This window comes from Monodon monoceros, unplaced genomic scaffold, assembly GCF_005190385.1.
Source record: "Monodon monoceros isolate NGI ecotype Baffin Bay Population unplaced genomic scaffold, NGI_Narwhal_1 Super_Scaffold_16, whole genome shotgun sequence".
NCBI classification, from domain to species: Eukaryota; Metazoa; Chordata; class Mammalia; order Artiodactyla; family Monodontidae; genus Monodon; species Monodon monoceros.
The window spans coordinates 101,954,135-101,973,254 of record NW_021703772.1 but is presented as its reverse complement, the minus strand read 5'-3'; the positions used below and the strand labels follow the sequence as shown (position 1 = coordinate 101,973,254).

At 37.1% G+C, this 19,120-nt stretch overlaps 1 protein-coding gene across 1 annotated transcript in view; it reads left to right on the top strand.

Annotated features, from left to right (window-relative positions):
* Positions 1 to 16,984, top strand: part of CUNH2orf76 (chromosome unknown C2orf76 homolog) — a 56,343-nt gene extending 39,359 nt beyond the window's left edge. The window contains exons 7-9 of the mRNA XM_029225904.1: positions 2,032 to 2,069; positions 9,213 to 9,294; positions 16,807 to 16,984. Of these exons, the coding sequence (XP_029081737.1) occupies positions 2,032 to 2,069; positions 9,213 to 9,294; positions 16,807 to 16,883 (197 nt within the window). The 3' untranslated portion in view covers positions 16,884 to 16,984. The remainder of the gene's footprint in view (positions 1 to 2,031; positions 2,070 to 9,212; positions 9,295 to 16,806) is intronic.
* Positions 16,985 to 19,120: the final 2,136 nt, after the last annotated feature.

Sequence of the window (19,120 nt, the reverse complement as noted above, 5' to 3'; positions counted from 1 at the left end):
CATTCTTGTGTGCCTCAGTTATTCTGCTATTGATTCCTTCTAGTGTAGTTTTCATTTCAGTCTTTGTATTGTTCACCTCTGTTTGTTTGTTCTTTAATTCTTGTAGATGTTTGTTAAACATTTCTTGCATCTTCTCGATCTTTGCCTCCATTCTTTTTCCAAGGTCCTGCATCATCTTCACTGTCATTATTCTGAATTCTTTTTCTGGAAGGATGCCTATATACACTTCATTTAGTTGTTTATCTGGGGTTTTATCTTGTTCCTTCATCTGGTACATAGCTGTCTGCCTTTTCATCTTGTCTATCTTTCTGTGAATGTGGTTTTTGTTCCACAGGCTGCAGGATTGTAGTTCTTCTTTCTGCTGTCTGCCCTCTGGTGGATGAGGCTATCTAAGAGGCTTTTGCATGTCTCCTGATGGGATGGACTGCCGGTGGGTAGAGCTGACTGTTGCTCTGGTGGGCAGAGCTCAGTAAAACTTTAATCCACTTGACCGTTGATCAGTGGGGCTGGGTTCCCTCCCTGTTGGTTGTTTGGCCTGAGGCAAGCCGACACTGGAGCCTACCTGGACTCTTTGGTGGGGCTAATGACAGACTCTGGGAGGGCTCACGCCAAGGAGTACTTCCCAGAACTTCTGCTGTCAGTGTCCTTGTCCCCACGGTGAGCACAGCCCCCCCCACCCCCTTCCGCCTCTGTAGGGGGCTCTCCAACACTAGCAGGCAGGTCTGGTTCAGTCTCCTATGGGGCCACTGCTCCTTCCCCTGGGTCCCGATGCGCACACTACTTTGTGTGTGTCCTCCAAGAGTGGAGTCTCCGTTTCCCCCAGTCCTGTTGAAGTCCTGCAATCAAATCCCGCTAGCCTTCAAAGTCTGATTCTCTAGGAATTCCTCCTCCCATTGCCGGACCCCCAGGTTGGGAAGCCTGACGTGGGGCACAGAACCTTCACTCCAGTGGGTGGACTTCTGTGGTATAAGTGTTCTCCAGTTTGCGAGTCACCCACCCAGCAGTTATGGGATTTGATTTTACTGTGATTGCGCCCCTCCTCCCGTCTCATTGTGGCTTCTCCTTTGTCTGTGGATGTGGGGTATCTTTTTTGGTGAGTTCCAGTGTCTTCCTGTCGATGACTGTCCAGCAGCTAGTTGTGATTCTGGTGTTCTCGCAAGAGGGAGTGAGAGCACGTCCTTCTAGGTCGCCATCTTGGTTCCTCCCTTTTCTGGGGTTTTATCTTGTTCCTTTTTTATCTTGTTTCATTTCATTTCAGTGAATTCCTTGTTGAATCAAACAGCGTGATTGATAGAAATGAATTTTAGTTTAAGGTTAAGAGTTTATTCAGACATAATAACACATGTAATCATAATACATTAATTAAATGATTAGATAAAACTGAGTGGAGAATTGGATACTTTCTGAATTGAGTAAAGCAGATTAGGTGGTGTGAGCCTGTGTAGTATTTCCAAACCAGGAAATAGTAGTAGTCTTTGGGTATTAGCAGCCTTGCTCAGATTACCAGTGATCCTTGATGGTGTTTGAATTCTGAGAGTGGTAACAACTTGTTGGTATGACTTGACCTCCTGTCACTGAATCTATTCTGAGAGATTAATAGATTAGTAATAGTAGTAGTACTAGACATTAACAAAGTCTGTCTTAATTTAGGACAGACTGTTTTTTTTAAACCTTATTTGCTAATCTTAGCATTTAGTGACTCTAACAAACAGGGTAGAATAATGTCATTCACCTGTCTTCTAAGGGAAACCGTGCTGAGTTGACTTCAGGTTATGGTACAAACACTGTTGTGTGTGTCAAAGGCCAGTGCTTTAAAATATCTTTATACAGTGATCTTTAATTTTAATGATATGCAAATGTAATTTTTACTTTACTGTGTACTAGAGGTTTAAGTGAACCTGATCATAAGGCAAAGACTCAGATTTCTCAATTTCATAGCTGCCACCTTCCCCCCATCTCACTTTAATAGTTTGAAATGAAGTTTTAGAATAGTTTTAGTAAAAAGACAACTTGTTCTTTTTTTTCTTTCAGATAAACTAAAGATTGTTCATCAAGCACATAAATCAAAGGTATGTTTTGTATGTACAGTATCTGGCACACATATAGCAAGTAATCAATTTTGGTTGACTTAGTGAATAAATGAATGAACACGTGTACTTCTAAAATATTTTCCATTATAATGGCATTTTTAATTTTGTAGCTACCCTTTCTATAGCCTTACTTTTCCATTAAAGGAAAAAAAAATAGACCTCTAAGTCATATTCCTGTTAGTAGATCCTTTAAAAGAAAGTGTTAATTTAAAAAAAGCAACGTTATATATCAAGCAAATGTGTAACATAAAATAAGCATAAAGCGTGGTAAAATTAATTCCAGTTACATATAAAGGAAGTCAAGTATTATCTGTCAGTCCAATTTCTTTGATTTTCTTAATTCTGTATAGAAGAAGAGAGCCAAAAGCAGATGAAAATAACGTGTTTTTTTCTGATTTGACTCTTCCGGTATATAAGAGAAGGCCCAGGACTGTGGCTCTTGGGAACAGACCTATTAGTTCCACAGAGGACATGGCCTTCCCCAAAAGAGGACTGATTAGTTATGTGTTTATAGTGTATTTCCATTTCTGTTTTCTTACCTTTTTAGAGCGATGTTTTTATGTTTGCTTCTCATACAGATAGACCAGAGTGATCTTTTTTCTTGAATCTCAGTGACCTTGTGTAGACTTCTCAGTAAAGTAATAACCTTCTCTATTATACAGACTACTCAAGGACAAGGGACTGTATCTTATTCTTCATATCTCCAATACCTAGCACAATGCCTCATTCGTAGGAGTGTTTCCATAACAATTTTTGAAGGAAGTATTTTATGAATTCATTTAATTTCATTCTCTTCTCTAGTCATAGATGCCCTCCATAACCTCAATCAGCTTTGAAATAAACATATAACAAAAGATCATAAAGAAGTTGGCCTGAGGGTACGTCTGTTGACTATGAATTAGTAACTCAAAAACATTTTTTTTCTGATGGCTTAAAACAACACACATTTATTCTCTTATAGTTCTGGAGGTCAGAAATCTGAAATCAGTTTCCCTGGGCTAAAATCAAGCTGGGTCTTTCCAGTAACTTTATTTTTTTATACCGAGGATTATATATACAAATTTGACAGTATCCATTGTCAAACACTTTAAAATTTAGTGCTTGTGTGTGTCTGGGACTGTGGTGTGGGATCTGTACTTTGTATCGATGCTAGAATTGTATCTGTCCACAGACTCCATCCACTTTCTTTTCTCCAAGCCAGGACCCTTTACAACCTTGTCCCTAAAACGTGGAGAGTAGGAAGCTTGGTCTGATTGTAGAAGGGAAATATATAAAATGAAGTCAAAATGAAACAGTATGCTCTTTGAAAAGGTTGTCATTCTCCATTTAGTGTTGCATTTTTACATCATGGAGCTCATGTTTCCTAAAAGGAATGATAAGTAAATTATTCCTTTATCCTTAATGAAGACCTAGTTCATAATATTCAAATAATCAGTATTATTACATTTTAAAAAAATCAGGAAATTTTCCTGCTATAGTTGGAAATATCTTAGAATTGTTTCTTATATTTAAAACATATGTTCCATTTTGGCATGTTAGAGTTGAAAAATTTGGGCCTATTTTTTAGTTGAACAATGTATTTACTTAAAGAAAGAGTCCCAGAACAAATTAAGTCACTTAGAATGTTTCTGGAATCTGGCTTTATAAACTTTCATCTAAACCATAATCATTCTAGTTAAGTACAGACTATATACCCCAGAGATGGTTCTTCAAATTTCCACTTTAACTTTTGTAAGGAAGAAGTCAATATATTTTCACAGATATGGTTTTAAGACTTAAAAATTTTACCCACACGTCCTCATTTGTGCCTTTTCCAACTACCAGACATTTTTCTCATTTTTCCACGTGCATTCTACTCCTCATTTGCAGGGCCTATAAGCATCACTGGCTCAGACTGTCAGTTTTCCAACCCACCTGTAATTTTAACCTCCTTCCTTAGCCAAAGGGAGAGACTTCCAAATAACTCCTGTATCTCAATGAACTTGTTCACGAAAGGCATTTTCCCCATTTCCCAAATTTTCTAGGTCCAAAGACTTTCTTAATTACAATTACCAGGTATACACAGAAATTTCTTGCCATCACAATAAAAAGGTGACTGGATACCTTCCCACCAGAGCCTCCTGTTTGGATGATGAGCTCAGTGTTTATTGAATGAATCAATAGTTACAAATAATTACCATAATTTTATTTATTTATTTATTTATTTATTTATTTATTTGTGGTACGCCGGCCTCTCACTGCTGTGGCCTGTCCTGTTGCGGAGCACAGGCTCCGGACACACAGGCCCAGCGGCCATGGCTCACGGGCCCAGCCGCTCCGCGGCGTGTGGGATCCTCCCGGACCGGGGCACGAACCCGTGTCCCCTGCATTGGCAGGCAGACTCTCAACCACTGCGCCACCAGGGAAGCCCATGATTTATTTTTTATCAAGAAAGTGTATTTGTGTGTCTGTGTGTATTTTGATTATAATCAGTAGGCTACTTGTAAAGTCATAATTCCTATCAAAAAGATTTGAAAGAAAAACCATAATTTCTATCTTATATTTTATGAGTTTGGAAACCAGATAGCTATCCTTGTTAAAAGTTTATGAAAGGAAGAAGTCACACTCTGGAATAAACTCAGTAAGAAATATGCAAGATCTTTAAGAAGAAGACTTTAAAATGCCAGTGAGGGTATTCAGTTGTCCAGACTCATTGAGCTGAACTTCTCTTAAGATATATGCATTTTCTTTATGTGAAATTTTACCTCAATTTAACAAAAAAGTAAAGCATGTAAAGAGGGGTACAAGATGAGACTTAAGTGGAAATATTAGGATATTTGGATGGGAAGATGCAACAGCAAGAAGATGTCAGTTCTCTCATAGTTAATTTACAAACTTAATGCCACCCAAATAAAATTCTACAGTTGTATGTATATATGTATTTTTGTATATATATATGTGTGTGTAGATGTGTGTGTGTGTGTATATATATATATGAGCTAAAGAAACTGATTATAAAACTAACATGCAAAAAATAAATAATTAAGAATAGTCAGGAAAAAGAGAAATGAAAGTGACTAACCCTGGCACATATTAAGACATTTTATAAAACTATACTAGTTAAAACAGTGTGGTACTGTCACATGCACTGTTAGTTCAATGGCACAGAATTAGAAGCCCAAAAATGGACCTAATTATATATAGGAATTTAATATATATTAAATATTGCATTTCAAATTTATGGAGAAAATATGGAGGATTCAGTAAATGTTATTGGAAGAACTAGGTAGACATCTAGAAAACAGTTAAATTGAATCCATATCCTTTTCTTTATGCCAAAATACTCATTGGGTTAATGACATAAATCTAAGATGAAACCCACAGGTGAGGGTAGAAATGAAATAGATTAACATGAGTGAATAATTTGTTCAGGCCACGTGATGGGTACAGGAGGGTTCATTGTACTATTCTGTATACATTGTATGTTTGAAATTCTCTATGATTAAAAGTTAAAAGATGAAATCAATTAAAATATTTGAAGTAAACATGGAATTTTAAAAGTAATCTTAGACTGAAGGTCCAAATATGATAGGAAAATAAAAGATTGATACATTTTACTTTATTCATTAATTTATTCAACAGACATTCAGCGCCTTCTTTTTAAAAAAAGACACTATAAGAAAAATGAAGGAACAACTGAAAAACGGAGAGAAAGTTTTCTAACTTATATTACAGAAAAGGCCTAATTTTACAATTCCATTTAAAAAATTATCCTACAAGTTTCTTAAAAAATAGAAAATATTCAAATCTTTACTTAAAATAAATACAAATTAAGACTATACTTAATTTATATCTGCTGGATTGGCAGAGATCAAAAGATTTTGATAATACACTGTGTTGGTGAGGGTGTGGGAAACAGGGACTCTCAGTGATGGGTAGCATTGGTATAAATGGGTACTGCTTCTTTGGAGAGTAATTTGGCGGTATCTGTCAGAATAAAAATTGCCCTTACTCTCTGACTCAACAGTTCTACTTCTAGGAATTTATCTTACAGATAAAACTTATGCAAAATAATATATGTACAAGGATATTTGTTGCAGGATTGTGTATGGTAGGAAGAGATAGGAAACAACCTGAATGTCCATAAATAGGGACAGAGAGGGAGAGTTAATACTTTCATTGGAATATGCTGCAACCTTGATAAATTATGAGGCAGCTCTTACACTGATTTTGAATGACTTTAAGATATTTTAAGAGAAACAAGTAAGGTGTTAGAACACAGCATATAATATGCCATTATTTGTGTGAAAAAGTTTACATGCACATCTCCACCTGCAGGTACACATACAGGGACAGTCTCTGGAAGAATACATAAGAATTAGTACAAATCCTCTGGAGAAGAACTAGTTGGATGGGGTTGGGAGGAGACTACTTCTCACTCTGTCCCTATGTACTTGGAGAATTTTGTATTGTGAGTACGTATTACCTATTCTAAAATGATTTTTTTAGACTCCGCGCTCCCAATGCAGGAGGCCTGGGTTCAATCCCTGGTCAGGGAACTAGATCCCACATGCTGCAAAACTAAAGACCCCCCAGCCTGCAACGAAGATCCTGCGTGCAGCATGGAGCGTCCTGTGTGCTGCAACTAAGACCTGGTGCATATTTATTAAATAAATATTAATTATTTATTTATTTAATAAATAAATATTAAATCAATAATTAATGATTTCTTTAGTGAAGTTCTTTTTCCCCCTTTTAATCTGTGTGTTTTGGAGTTTAAGCCCCTGTGCTCTCTAGTGAGTGAAGCTTTGGAGCATGGCTTCTGGGTCAGCTCTTTTGGCTGCTGAGAGGCCTTATTGTTGAGCCTCCCTCTCAGCCATATTCTAGAAAGAGAATCCGTCACTAAACAGCTGCGTTCTGGTTGACAGGTGGTACTGTGTGCCCAGCTAGTGCTCACTACTAGGTGCTGTTTAGGGGCAGATAGCAATCCTCCTGTATTTATGATGTTTAACTGAATTTGTGAATTGCATTGGAGAGCAATCTCATCTACCCCCCACCCCAAATCACACGAGAAATGTTAGTTAACATGACATGGGACCAAGTGTTTGTTAGCAAGGTGTTTAGATATGTGGACTTTCAGCAGAGGCAAATTTGCTTCTCTCAGAAGTCGGACTGTTTTTGTTTTTGCAAAAGCAGAAATATAGACCAATGGAACAGGATAGAAAGCCCAGAGATAAACCCACGCGCCTATGGTCAACTAATCTATGACAAAGGAGGCAAGGATATACAATGGAGAAAAGACAGCCACCTCTTCAATAAGTGGTGCTGGGGAAACTGGACAATTATATGTAAAAGAATGAAATTAGAACACTCCCTAACACCATACACAAAAATAAACTCAAAATGGATTAGAGACCTAAATGTAAGACTGGACACTATAAAACTCTTAGAGGAAAACATGGGAAGAACACTCTTTGACAGAAATCACAGCAAGATCTTTTTTCGTCCACCTCCTAGAGTAATGGAAATAAAAACAAAAATAAACAAATGGGACCAAATGAAACTTCAAAGCTTTTGCAGTGCAAACTACAAACAAGACAAAAAGACAACCCTCAGAATGGAAGAAAATATTTGCAAACGAATCAACAAAGGATTAATCTCCAAAATATATAAACAGCTCATGCAGCTCAATATTTAAAAAACAAACAACCCAGTCAAATAATGGGCAGAAGACCTAAGTAGACATTTCTCTGAAGAAGACATACAGATGGGCAAGAGGCACATGAAAAGCTGCTCAGCATCACTAATTATTAGAGAAATGCAAGTCAAAACTACAATGAGGTATCACCTCACACCAGTCAGGATGGCCATCATCAAAAAATCTACAAACAGCAAATGCTGGAGAGGGTGTGGAGAAAAGGGAACCCTCTTGCACTGTTGGTGGGAATGTAAATTGACACAGCCGCTATGGAGAACAGTATGGACGTTCCTTAAAAAACGAAAAATAGAACCACCATATGACCCAGCAATCCCACTACTGAGCATATACCCTGAGAAAACCATAATTCAAAAGGATACATGTACCCCAGTATTCATTGCAGCACTATTTACAATAGCCAGGTCATGGAAACAACCTAAATGCCCATCAACAGACGAATGGATAAAGAAGATGTGGTACATATATACAATGGAATATTACTCAGCCATAAAAAGGAATGAAATTGAGTCATTTGTAGAGACGTGGATGAATCTAGAGACTGTCATACAGAGTGAAGTAAGTCAGAAAGAGAAAAACAAATATTGCATATTAACGAATATGTGTGGAACCTAGAAAAATGGTACAGATGAACCAGTTTGCAGGTCAGAAGTTGAGACACAGATGTAGAGAACAAATGTATGGACACCAAGCAGGGAAAGCTGTGGGGGACGGTGGTGGTGTGATGAATTGGGAGATTGGGATTGACATGTATACACTGATGTGTATAAAATGGATGACTAATAAGAGCCTGCTGTATAAAAAAACTAAATAAAATTAAAAAAAAAAGTCAGACTGGCCAAAGCTGGAACCTCAGCCCCCTGGCTGACTAGCCACATACGCTGGGCCTATATCTTAACCTCTCTGATTCCTCCTGGATTATTGTGAGGATGTGATGATGATGATGATAACAGAACAGTGACAGCTAACAGTACTCCCTGTGTGGCTGACACTGTCCTGAGGGTTTTATATGCTTCATCTCTTTTCATCCTCTCCACAGGGTAGTAAGAAGATGCATCCCTCCCCCTCCTTTTTTTGTTTTTTTAACAGATGAGCACATAAGAGCACCTCTAAGAGAGGTTTGTTTGTTGAGACCTCTGAGAGGTGGTTGTTGAGACCACGCAGCTGGATATTGGTGGAACCTGAATTTTAACCCATCTCCAGCTCCAAAGCTCTGTGTTCTAGCACTGTCTCCCCAGTGCTTTATGGAGTGTGTGCATTTAGCAGGTACTCACTGTGTATCTGTTCACTTCTCTCCCTACAGTGATGGGAGCAGAATGTAAATTATTGCTGTGACCCAAAGTAACAATTCGGTTGTCTTTGAGGAATCTTACCAAGTATGAAACACATGTAACTACTGGTAAAATGCATATTTTCTTTCTGTCTAGACAAATGAACTTGTGTTGAGTTTGGAAGATGATGACAGACTCCTGTTAAAAGAAGACAGCACCCTGAAAGCAGCTGGAATCGGTGAGAAGGAGTGTGTGTGCCATGTAGAGTTGGAGGGGGCCCTGGCTTTCCTGGCCTGTATGGTGATACCTGGCTGATTATATTTGGATAACTTAATGCAATGTAAATGGTACCCTTGGTGCTCTTTACACTACCGTATAGTTATTCAGAGGAAAAGGACAAGAATGATGTAGGTTCAGATCATTTGACTCAGGGAAGTAGATATCTGCTCTCCAAACATTCAGAATGCAAATAGTTCTTTCCAGAAGGTATGCTCAGAATTCTGCAGAGGGCTATTTTAAGTGATTGACAGGTTACTACTCACTTAATAACCTACTTACTCATATCAGCGTCATTTGAGCAGATAGTTTAAGAGAATAGGGCCTGGTAGAACTCATGTGGAATAATGAAGTGAGATGTTGTTTGTGTACCATGCAGCGTAGTTTCTGTTAGTCATCCAGATCACTCTGGGCCGACCAAGTCATGGAATTTCAAATAGGAGCCTAGTGTGTACAGTTGAAAAATTGCCTGATTTAGCCTTTCAACTTGGAATATGCATGTAGTTTTAGTTTAAAGAAGTGCTGTGTGACATGTTTTATGACCATTAGATGTCACTATAATTCTACTTATGTGTACACTTACAAATGATGTGGCAGTTGGATGAAGTTTGTGAGAGAGATGTGAGCAGTTGAAGGCATTATGCCTCTGACATGCCTTTGTGGTCAGTGACTCTAATGAAACAGCACAAATCATACTTACTTTCTAATTTTTTTATATGTACTGGTTAAGGAGCACTCTAAAGTTCATGAAGTCCATGTTAGGAAGCCTTACATTTTTTTGACAGGTGTTTTATTGAGTTATTTTAGTCACATCTGTCAGGAATTCATTTTTAAATGACACATGTGGCTAAAGTGGGTTCCTGACATATCTTCCAATTTAAATATGATTTTAAATACCATGTTGTATAACGTCAGACTTGTTTACTGTGTTTAAGTCTACACTATTGGCTAGATTCAGTGTCTTTCCTTATTGTGAATACATAAGATTGATTGCTGTTATTGGGAAAAACAATTTTCTATTTGGCATTTATGTCTTCAATTGCTATTATATTATTATAGCAGGTGGCACTTAACAACTGCTTGTTGTTAAGCATAAAACTATAATTAGTATAATAGACTGGTATTGATATAGGAATTGACAGATAGCTCCATGGAAAAGACTGGAAAATCCAAAAACCAACTAAAAGAAATTTCACAGTATAACAAAATTTTGACATCTCAGATAAGTGGGGGAAAGAATGAATTAGCCAGAAAACGTTGGGCCCATTGCTAAAACATTTGGGAAAATCAAATTTAAATTCTTAGTCTTCATTCCAAAATAAATTCTCTATAGGTTAAATGTGATAATGTAAAAAAATTTTCTTAAATGTAGGTCAGTAGTTTCATAATCTTGGGGAGAAGGGCATGCCCTTAGAAAGGGCACGCCTTTGAAGCCAGAAGCCATAAAGCCGGGAGAAATGATAGATTTGACCACATAGAGTTAAACGAGAAGCAATAAACTGTGAAAAAATATTTGCAGCATATATGACAAAGAAAAAGTTATTAGCCTGACTTTATAAAGAGGTCTTATAATTAGTATAAAAAGGAGAAATAAATTCTACTGATAGAAGAAATAGCTAACATAAAAAATAGTACAGCCTTATTAGAAATGAGAGAAATGCACATGAAAATAGATACTATTTTATGTAGTTTTCTACTCTAGTGGTTAAGAATTAGAGGCTGGAGTCAGAGTGCTTGGGTTCACAGCTTGACTCTGCCACTTACTGTCTGGGTGACCTTCAACAAGCAGTGATTATAAGACTAGCAGATGTGAAGAACAGTGGTAGTATCTGAGGGAGTGTTAGGAAATGAATGTTCTCTCGTACTATTGTTCGGAAGCTGTATTACCTCTAACTTTCTGTAGGTCAGTTTGACCAATAAGACTTTCTCAAACTTAATTTTCTGTCATATCTATTACCAAGCCAACAGAAGTGCTTCCTCAACTCTGTGACTCCCCCCAGGTTGTGATATGCCTTCTGAGGTGTTATCTCTCACCTTCTCTGTTTGGGATTCATTGATGTAGAGCTTTGTTTATTGAATGGAAATAGACTATATTGTGTGATACCATTATTATTTTAAAATGTATGTGTTTACATGTATGTATATGGAGAAAAGATCATATGCTAAAATTACAGAAATGGTTTCTCTGGGTGGTGGCATTGCCAGTAATTAATCTTTTTCCCTTTATTCTCCACATTATCTAATTGTTCTTGCATTGATAATTTAAACTTTTTTCTACTATTTACATGTATTACTTGTAAAGTGAGGACCCAATTTTAAGGAATAAACTCCTAAATTTGGAGAAAGTTGGTTTGAATGCAGGCTCCACATTTTGCTTGCTTTGTGACCTGGAAGCCATTTAGCCTCTCTGAACTTCTCCTTTGATTTCTGTAAAACAAAACGGAAATAATTAAACCTATTTCAGAGGGTTGTCATGGGTTGAGTAAAAGAATGTATATGAAAGCATCTAGAGCAATGCATGTAAAGGCCCTCAAAAATACTTAGTTTATTTGGAAGCCATCTTGGAGAAAGCAATTGGCAAATGTTTTGAATTTGTTAAAACATCAAGTTGTTGGTTTAATTGTTACTAATTTCAGACTTAAGTAACGAACCACCTATAAAGGTGTAAATCAAATCCCTCTTTTTGTCATTCTTGTTTTAAGGCCATAGATCTTAGATCAGCATCAGATCCTTTTTGTGGGTTCTCCACTGGTTTCAGGGTGGTACTTCAAACTGCTCTCCTGCCATGGCAAGCCTGCAGCCCTGCCTGAGGGTGACTTTGGTCCCTGTGGGGAGTGATCCCCTCTCCTGCATGTTCCCCTTTGTTGCCTAGAGCAGTGCAAAAAATTCTAAGTGCAAGTAGATGGTAAAAGTGATACTTGAAGTGTGTGGTTTTTCTAGGGAATTTTCCCTCCCCCGGTGTCATGCCTGGTTAGGGTTTTAAGAGGTTTAAGAGAAAAATTCGAAGTCATCACTCTCTCCCTTTTTACCACTTGATCTTTCTGTAGAGCTGTCACTCTGCTATCATAGCCAATTGCCATGGGAATAATGCCAATGTAACAAATGTATCATTAGGATTTTTCTGTAAAAACCATGAAAGGAAAAGAAAGACTGTGAGGGGGGAAATTAGGGGAACAAACTGGTTTGAAGATTTCTTTTCTCACCGAGAAATTCTCTGGCCTTTTATCTACATTGTAGATCCCAATTGTATATTCTGCCTACGCTTGACGTCAGGGGAGGTTTTTGCTTGTGGATTTAGTTCTAAAATACATAAATAAAAAGATTTGCTTTGTGGAAGGAAGAAGAAGGCCTTACCTAGAATTGTTATTTATAATTTAAAGATTTTCATCTTGTTATTAACAATTGTGGTTTTATGGACTAATTCCCCTAAGTAATAAATTTGCGTGTTAAATATTTTTGGGGTTATATTTTATCTCTTTCATTTCGCTACATTCTACTGCTGCTATCTTTTGAGTCTTCTCTGGCTTAGGAAGGAAACTTGGGTAGGGTAACTCTTCTAAAGTCAGTTATGTTTCATTGGAAATATTTTAAAACAAGATACAGGCGGCCAAACCATAAGTGCTCATCTGTGGGAAGAGTTCGCATCAAGCCAGATCTTGTAATAATTCCCAAACTCCCTTGTGGTTTGTTTTCGTCTTACGTGTCACTCCTGTTGTCTGCCCACAACCAGAACCCAGTCTTTGTGCCTAGCACCTCTGGGTGATCTTGGATAAGCAGCTCATATTTTAGGATTCCTTGGCTCCCACTTCTTTATCAGGATCATATTTGATTTGTGTCTCCTGAAGGTTTGGGTCCCTTTCCCATTCTCTTTTCGGTAGTAATATCTTGGGGCATACGTGCTTTTCTCCTCTGACAGCGCGTTAAACTGGCTGTTCACGTTAACATCATAACAGCGGTGGTCTTGTACTCGATTAAGTAGGTGGTGGGACCAGGGAATTTGAGATCCCAGAGCAAGAGGGTCAGAAGGAACCTCCCAGACATGTTTCTTCCCTTTTTGCCCTCCCCTCGTTGTTGTGGAAATCACAGTGTCCAGTCTATCAAAGGTCAGATTCATTTTACTATTTGTTTTCTTCAAACTAGTTTGAAATATTCTCTGCCAGCTTGAAAACAGATGCTCAAGCAGCTACGAAATAAAAGACACAGTAGTTTGGAACTGTCTGTTGGATTGTTGACCTCCTTTGGTGAAAAGCTAAAAATATAACTCAGCAGAGAGCATGGTTTTGAATGATTTGTAGATTAGGATTTTGTGAAACTTGCAAGGATGGGGGTATAGTCCTGGACCAGGGGAGAGGGTAAAACTTTGTCCTTTTGGTCTCAAATTGCTGCAGAAATCACACCTGGCCCTTCGTGGTTTTATTGTTTCTGTTTTTGTTTTTGCCAATAATCTGCAGTTATTTTCACATTACAGCCCGCCGGATGATAGTCTGCCCCGATCATTAATTATCTGTACTGCAGTCAGGATGCACGTCTCAGTCTCTTTCCTCAGATGACAGTTGCTGTGCTGCGCACAGCTTTGGTACTGACTAGTACAAGCCTAGGGATTTAGAAACTATACACTAAATCCTTGTTGGTAGGCGAGTTTATTGAAATAAGTTAGTTGAGGAGTTTAAGTACATTGCACTTAATTTTTCTTGAGATTTTACATTTCAAATTGTTTTTCTTATATTTAAAAAATTTGAAGTCATTATTTTACTGTTCAAGGTGTATATATGTGTATTTTATAATGGAAACTTTATAAAATTCTTAATTTCATATCCAACATGTGATATCCTAGCTTGCATTCATTTTATTAAACTTGAAAGTCAGTATTAAAATGAACCACAAATGTATTTGGAGAGTTCTTACTTGATTTCATTTGATAGTAAGACAAAGGGATGAGCTGGAGTGTATTTATTGGATTTGAGAATGCACATTCATTTCAGATTCACACGCCAAAGCACTGTGCACCTGAGTGCACTGCTGCCTGCAGCACATTTAATTTAAAATCAGGTGCCCTAGGGGACTGGCATGTGGTAGACTTCCCGAGGGTTCTTCTGGAGCCATTTTAAATAGAATTTGGGAAGCAGGAATTTAAGGGATAATGGTGGAAAGGGTGGTATGTAGAGGTCTTGAAAATCGTTCGTTATTTGTTTTCATTTTAATTGGCAAGTAAATTTGCAGTCTACGTGAAATCATTCAGACATTTTCAACAGAGTTCTATAGATTTAAAAAAAACATTATATTCTATTTCTGTTTGAGGACCACATTACTAAAGTTTAAAATCCATTTTATGTCTTTCTTTTGAATGTTCAGAGCAACTAACTCTTAATGTGTGTGTTATTCTCCAATTTGTTAAGGGTGAAAAATTTTATCAGCCTGGACCGTTTGACTTTTTAACCCATTTGTCAATCTAGTTTTCCTGAAAAAATTCATTCATCTGAAAATAAAATCTTTACCTAGATGATCTCATTTTGAGTCTGTATTATATGTATTATGTAGATAATGGATTGATCTGTAAGTTAATTAGAACGAAGAGAACCTATGTGTCAAAACAAAAATGCTTTGTCAGTTCTTTCTTTTTATCCGCTTAATTCTAAACCTGTTATTGGTGTCCTGAAGAGCCATAACGATATATTAGTTTCTCAGAAGGGGTACAGAGATAAATGTCAACTGCAGTAAGTAAAATTGTAATTACAGTTAGTGTGTATTGAGCAAAGTGCTGTGTGGGCAAAGCACGATGTAAAGTTCTGTATGTAAATAGCACATCATGGATGAAACCTTGCATTGTGATTATTAAGAACAGGGGGCTTTTGCTCATTCTCCATTAGGAGGAGGATATTAGAATCACTTGCAAATTATGTTGTGTACCTTTGGGCTTGCTTCTCTTCAAAAAAGGAAACCCCAGGAGCTTTTTATATGAAGGATAGATCTCAAAATATCTTCTCTTTGAATGTTGAATTTTTTGAAAGTGTAGAGCTCTTAGCTGTTCTTTCAAATGCTATTTTCTTGTAAAATTTCACTGTACATTAACTTACTGTTTGCCCAGGGCGCATTTGTTTACAGCCCTTCTCATTGATTACCAGCTTCTTTCTTCTGTGTCTCCCCATCCCCTACACCCTCCACACACATCCAGGCTTATTGTGACAAGAGCTTGTAATCTGATTTTTATTAAGATTAATCTTCATCTAATCTTGAAGATACAGTAGGACTGGAATGAGGATCTGAGACTATGGGTGATTTTATTTTCCTCTTTCAGTATTTCTATATTTTCTGTAAAGAGCACGGTAATTTAGGTTTGAGAAACATTAAATTTGGTATTCTTAAAAGCAGCAAAAAGCATTTTTAATGAAATGTCATGCTAAGTTCTTTAATTTCGTTCTTCTGTGATAAATTCTAATGAGATGAGAGCTGTAAACTAGGAGACCAGTGGTAATCCTTGGCATCCTTCCTTATTATCCTATTTATTTGGCTTGAAGAGTTTCACTTGTCAGTTTTAGGAGGATATGTTAATTGTGTGATCAGTATTCCTTACAAATAATCTTGTCTGTTTTCTTGTCAAGATTCTGAAGGCCCTTTTGCTCTTTCTGTAAAAGCTAAGCAGACTGTATTAACTTCTGGTTTAATTTAAAAAACAAATGTGGAACTTGTTGGCGTGACGCCTTAAAGAATCGCATGTTTAATAATTGGAAGGCTTTCCATCAGGTTTGTCTCCAGTCTGAATTAATAATGTTGCTGACTTATTGTTTCAGAAGACAGAGTCCTTGACCTGTTAAGTTGAAAGAATTGTGACTGCTCTGAACCTTTGTGGGTCCTTTAGCTGTGCCATACCCCCTGTGAATAATTAGAGGTATTTGAAGGTATTGCGGTAGAAGCCAATTTGTGTCTTTCACTTTGCATATTGTTGAAGCCTCATGAATTAGTCATAAGCAGGCAAAAAATTAACTTCTTCAGACACATATTTTGATGGGTCATGAGGGAGAATGTAAAGTGATCTGTAAAATATTCTACTGATCCTCTAAGTATTAAATTATTATACCTACAGGCCAGTTTCAGAGAGGGGAAAAAAGAAGTGTTTTCCTCCTTCTTCAGTAACTGAGTAGCAAATTTGAAAAAAATAAAGGCTTATTATTTCTAGGACTGTTAAGAGGACTATAAATGAGCAATTTTATGATTTCCTGAAAACCAGATTCATGTGTTAATTCTTGTTTCTAATGTTTTTGGTTATTTTTCTTTTAAATCAGTTGAATTCTAGAGTCTTATAACTACAACTTATACTTCTTGTTGATTTTGTGAAATGTGAAATCAAACAAGTAACTCATCTTTCTAACTTTAGGCAACTAAAGCACTGAATCAAAGAAATGGATTTCCATACTTGTTTAAAATCTAGTTTTACATTCAATTTTTTTTCCATTTTCTATTTTTCTTTTTTTTTCAGCCAATGAAACTGAAATTGCATTCTTCTGTGAAGACGACTATAAGCACTACAAAGCTAATCCCCTTTCATCCTGGTGAAAACTTCACAGGGCTTCCTTTTTGCATACTTGTATTAAGCTCTTTATTCCACTAGTGAGTTTTTTAAATTGACAAATAAACTTAAAAAAATTAATCCCAAGCTCTGCCATTTGAGGTAAAATCTGTGGTGTGTTCTCTCTTCTGCAGGTCTCATTTTTTTCTTTCTTGTTTTAAAATAATATATTTATTTATGGGGAAAATGTGATTTTTTTAAGTGAAAGAAATAGTGATTCAAAAATCACCATGGAGTGTTGGTTCTTTAGTTATAATTTGTTTTTCTGAAATTAGAGGTCATTTTGGTGACTTGCATGTTGGATTCTTTAATAAGACTTAAAGGTCATTCTGTTTATTTTGTGTTTTCTCCATAGTTTCTAATTAGACCCCTGTTACTATCTTTGGCTAGCAGGGATTGTAAGAGTCTCTTATGACCATGAATGCCATCTTTTCACTTACCATGTTACACACCACCACACATGAAATTGAATTGGGTATATTTTAGGGAGGTTTTCTGATGTTAGAGGGCTTTTCTTTCTTTTCGTATTAAGCCCACACAAATAACATTGCTGAAATGTTTTTTTCTGAGCTGTGTTTCCTGACTTCAGGAGCAAACTATAATAGAATCAAACTCATTTATTTGGAGAGAGAAGATAGCAGGATGATTGCACTTCTGGAAGAAAATTTTTCATTGAGAACAAGTCTAAGTCATGGGTGATACATTCTTTCAAAATAACATAATACTTTAATGACGGACTACCAGCACCCGAAGACTAGTGAATTCAAGGGGGCCTTTCAGCCAGCATGCATCTAATCGGAACTCTGAGAGAGGTTAGTTGGCTCTAGAATTTTTCCATGAAGCCTTAAAACTGCTAGAAGGGCAAATTGGTTTCATTGTGGTATAGGCTAATTTAAGAAAACCTATTCTGCTTAAAAAATCAAACTTGAAAGTCTGGATAACATAACCAGAAGATGCGTTGCTTTGTTTAAAGACAAAGTACTTGGAATAGAGGAAGATAAGGGCAGAAGGTCTGTTGAGCTAGGCCTTATAAGCTATGCTGAGGAGTTGGAAATTTTATCTAGTAGGTAGTTGGGAGCCAGTGAAAAGATTTAAACAGATAAATTACACGATTAGATTTGTATTTTAGAACATAAGCTTTGACAGCAATGTCCAGATGGCAGAAAGACTAGAGGACAGTTGTTGTAGACCAGAGGAAGTTTGGAAGGACTCCCCTAGGACTTGACAGAAGGGGGGAATGGAGAAGAGGAGACCTTGTTGACATAGTGCTAACATTTGGTCATGCATTAGATGGCAGGCATTGTGTTAGGTACCTACATGTGTTATTTAATTTTTACCACAACTCTCTAGTCTTGATAGTATCTTATCTATCTATGGCTGAGGAAATTGGGGCCCAGAGAGGTATGGTAACTTACCCAAGGCAATGCAGTAATTTGCACTGGGAGTGGATCCAGGTCTTTCTTAAATTCCCAACCTTGCCCATTTCATCCTGTGGCCTCCCAGGAGAGGTATGAGGTAGGATCTTTGGGACTAGGTGAATGGCTGGTGTGGAAGGTGTAGGAGGAGGAGTGGAGACTTCAATGATTCTTCCTGGAGCGAGTGACTGGATCGATGGTGACAGCATCAACCCAAATAGGGAATTTAGTAAGTAGAAGAACAGGTTAAAGCATACTCCATTTGATTATTTTGCAAACATTCAATTTACACACACTTTGTTTCTTTTTTAAGAAAAATTAAGCATACCTTTACCTGTATGTTTTCTTTTTAACAAATAATGCAAAAATATGTACATATGTCTAATCCTTTGTTTTGGCGTGTATTTATTTTCCTTATTAGAAAGTTACATGTAGGCTTTTTTCACTTGTAAACACAGATGTAAAAATCAGAAACTAAAATACATTACGACTAAAAAGGGCTTTTAACCAAGAGTGAAAGATTGGTTCAAAACATAGAAAACTTATCAATGTACATAATTCTTAAAATATATAAAGAAGGGCTTCCCTGGTGGCGCAGTGGTTGAGAGTCTGCCTGCCGATGCAGGGGACACAAGTTTGTGCCCCGGTCCAGGAAGATCCCACATTCCGTGGAGCGGCTGGGCCCGTGAGCCATGGCCACTGAACCTGTGTGTCCAGAGCCTGTGCTCCACAACAGGAGAGGCCACAACAGTGAGAGGCCTGCATACTGCAAAGAAATAAAATAAAATAAAAAATAAAAAATAAAAATA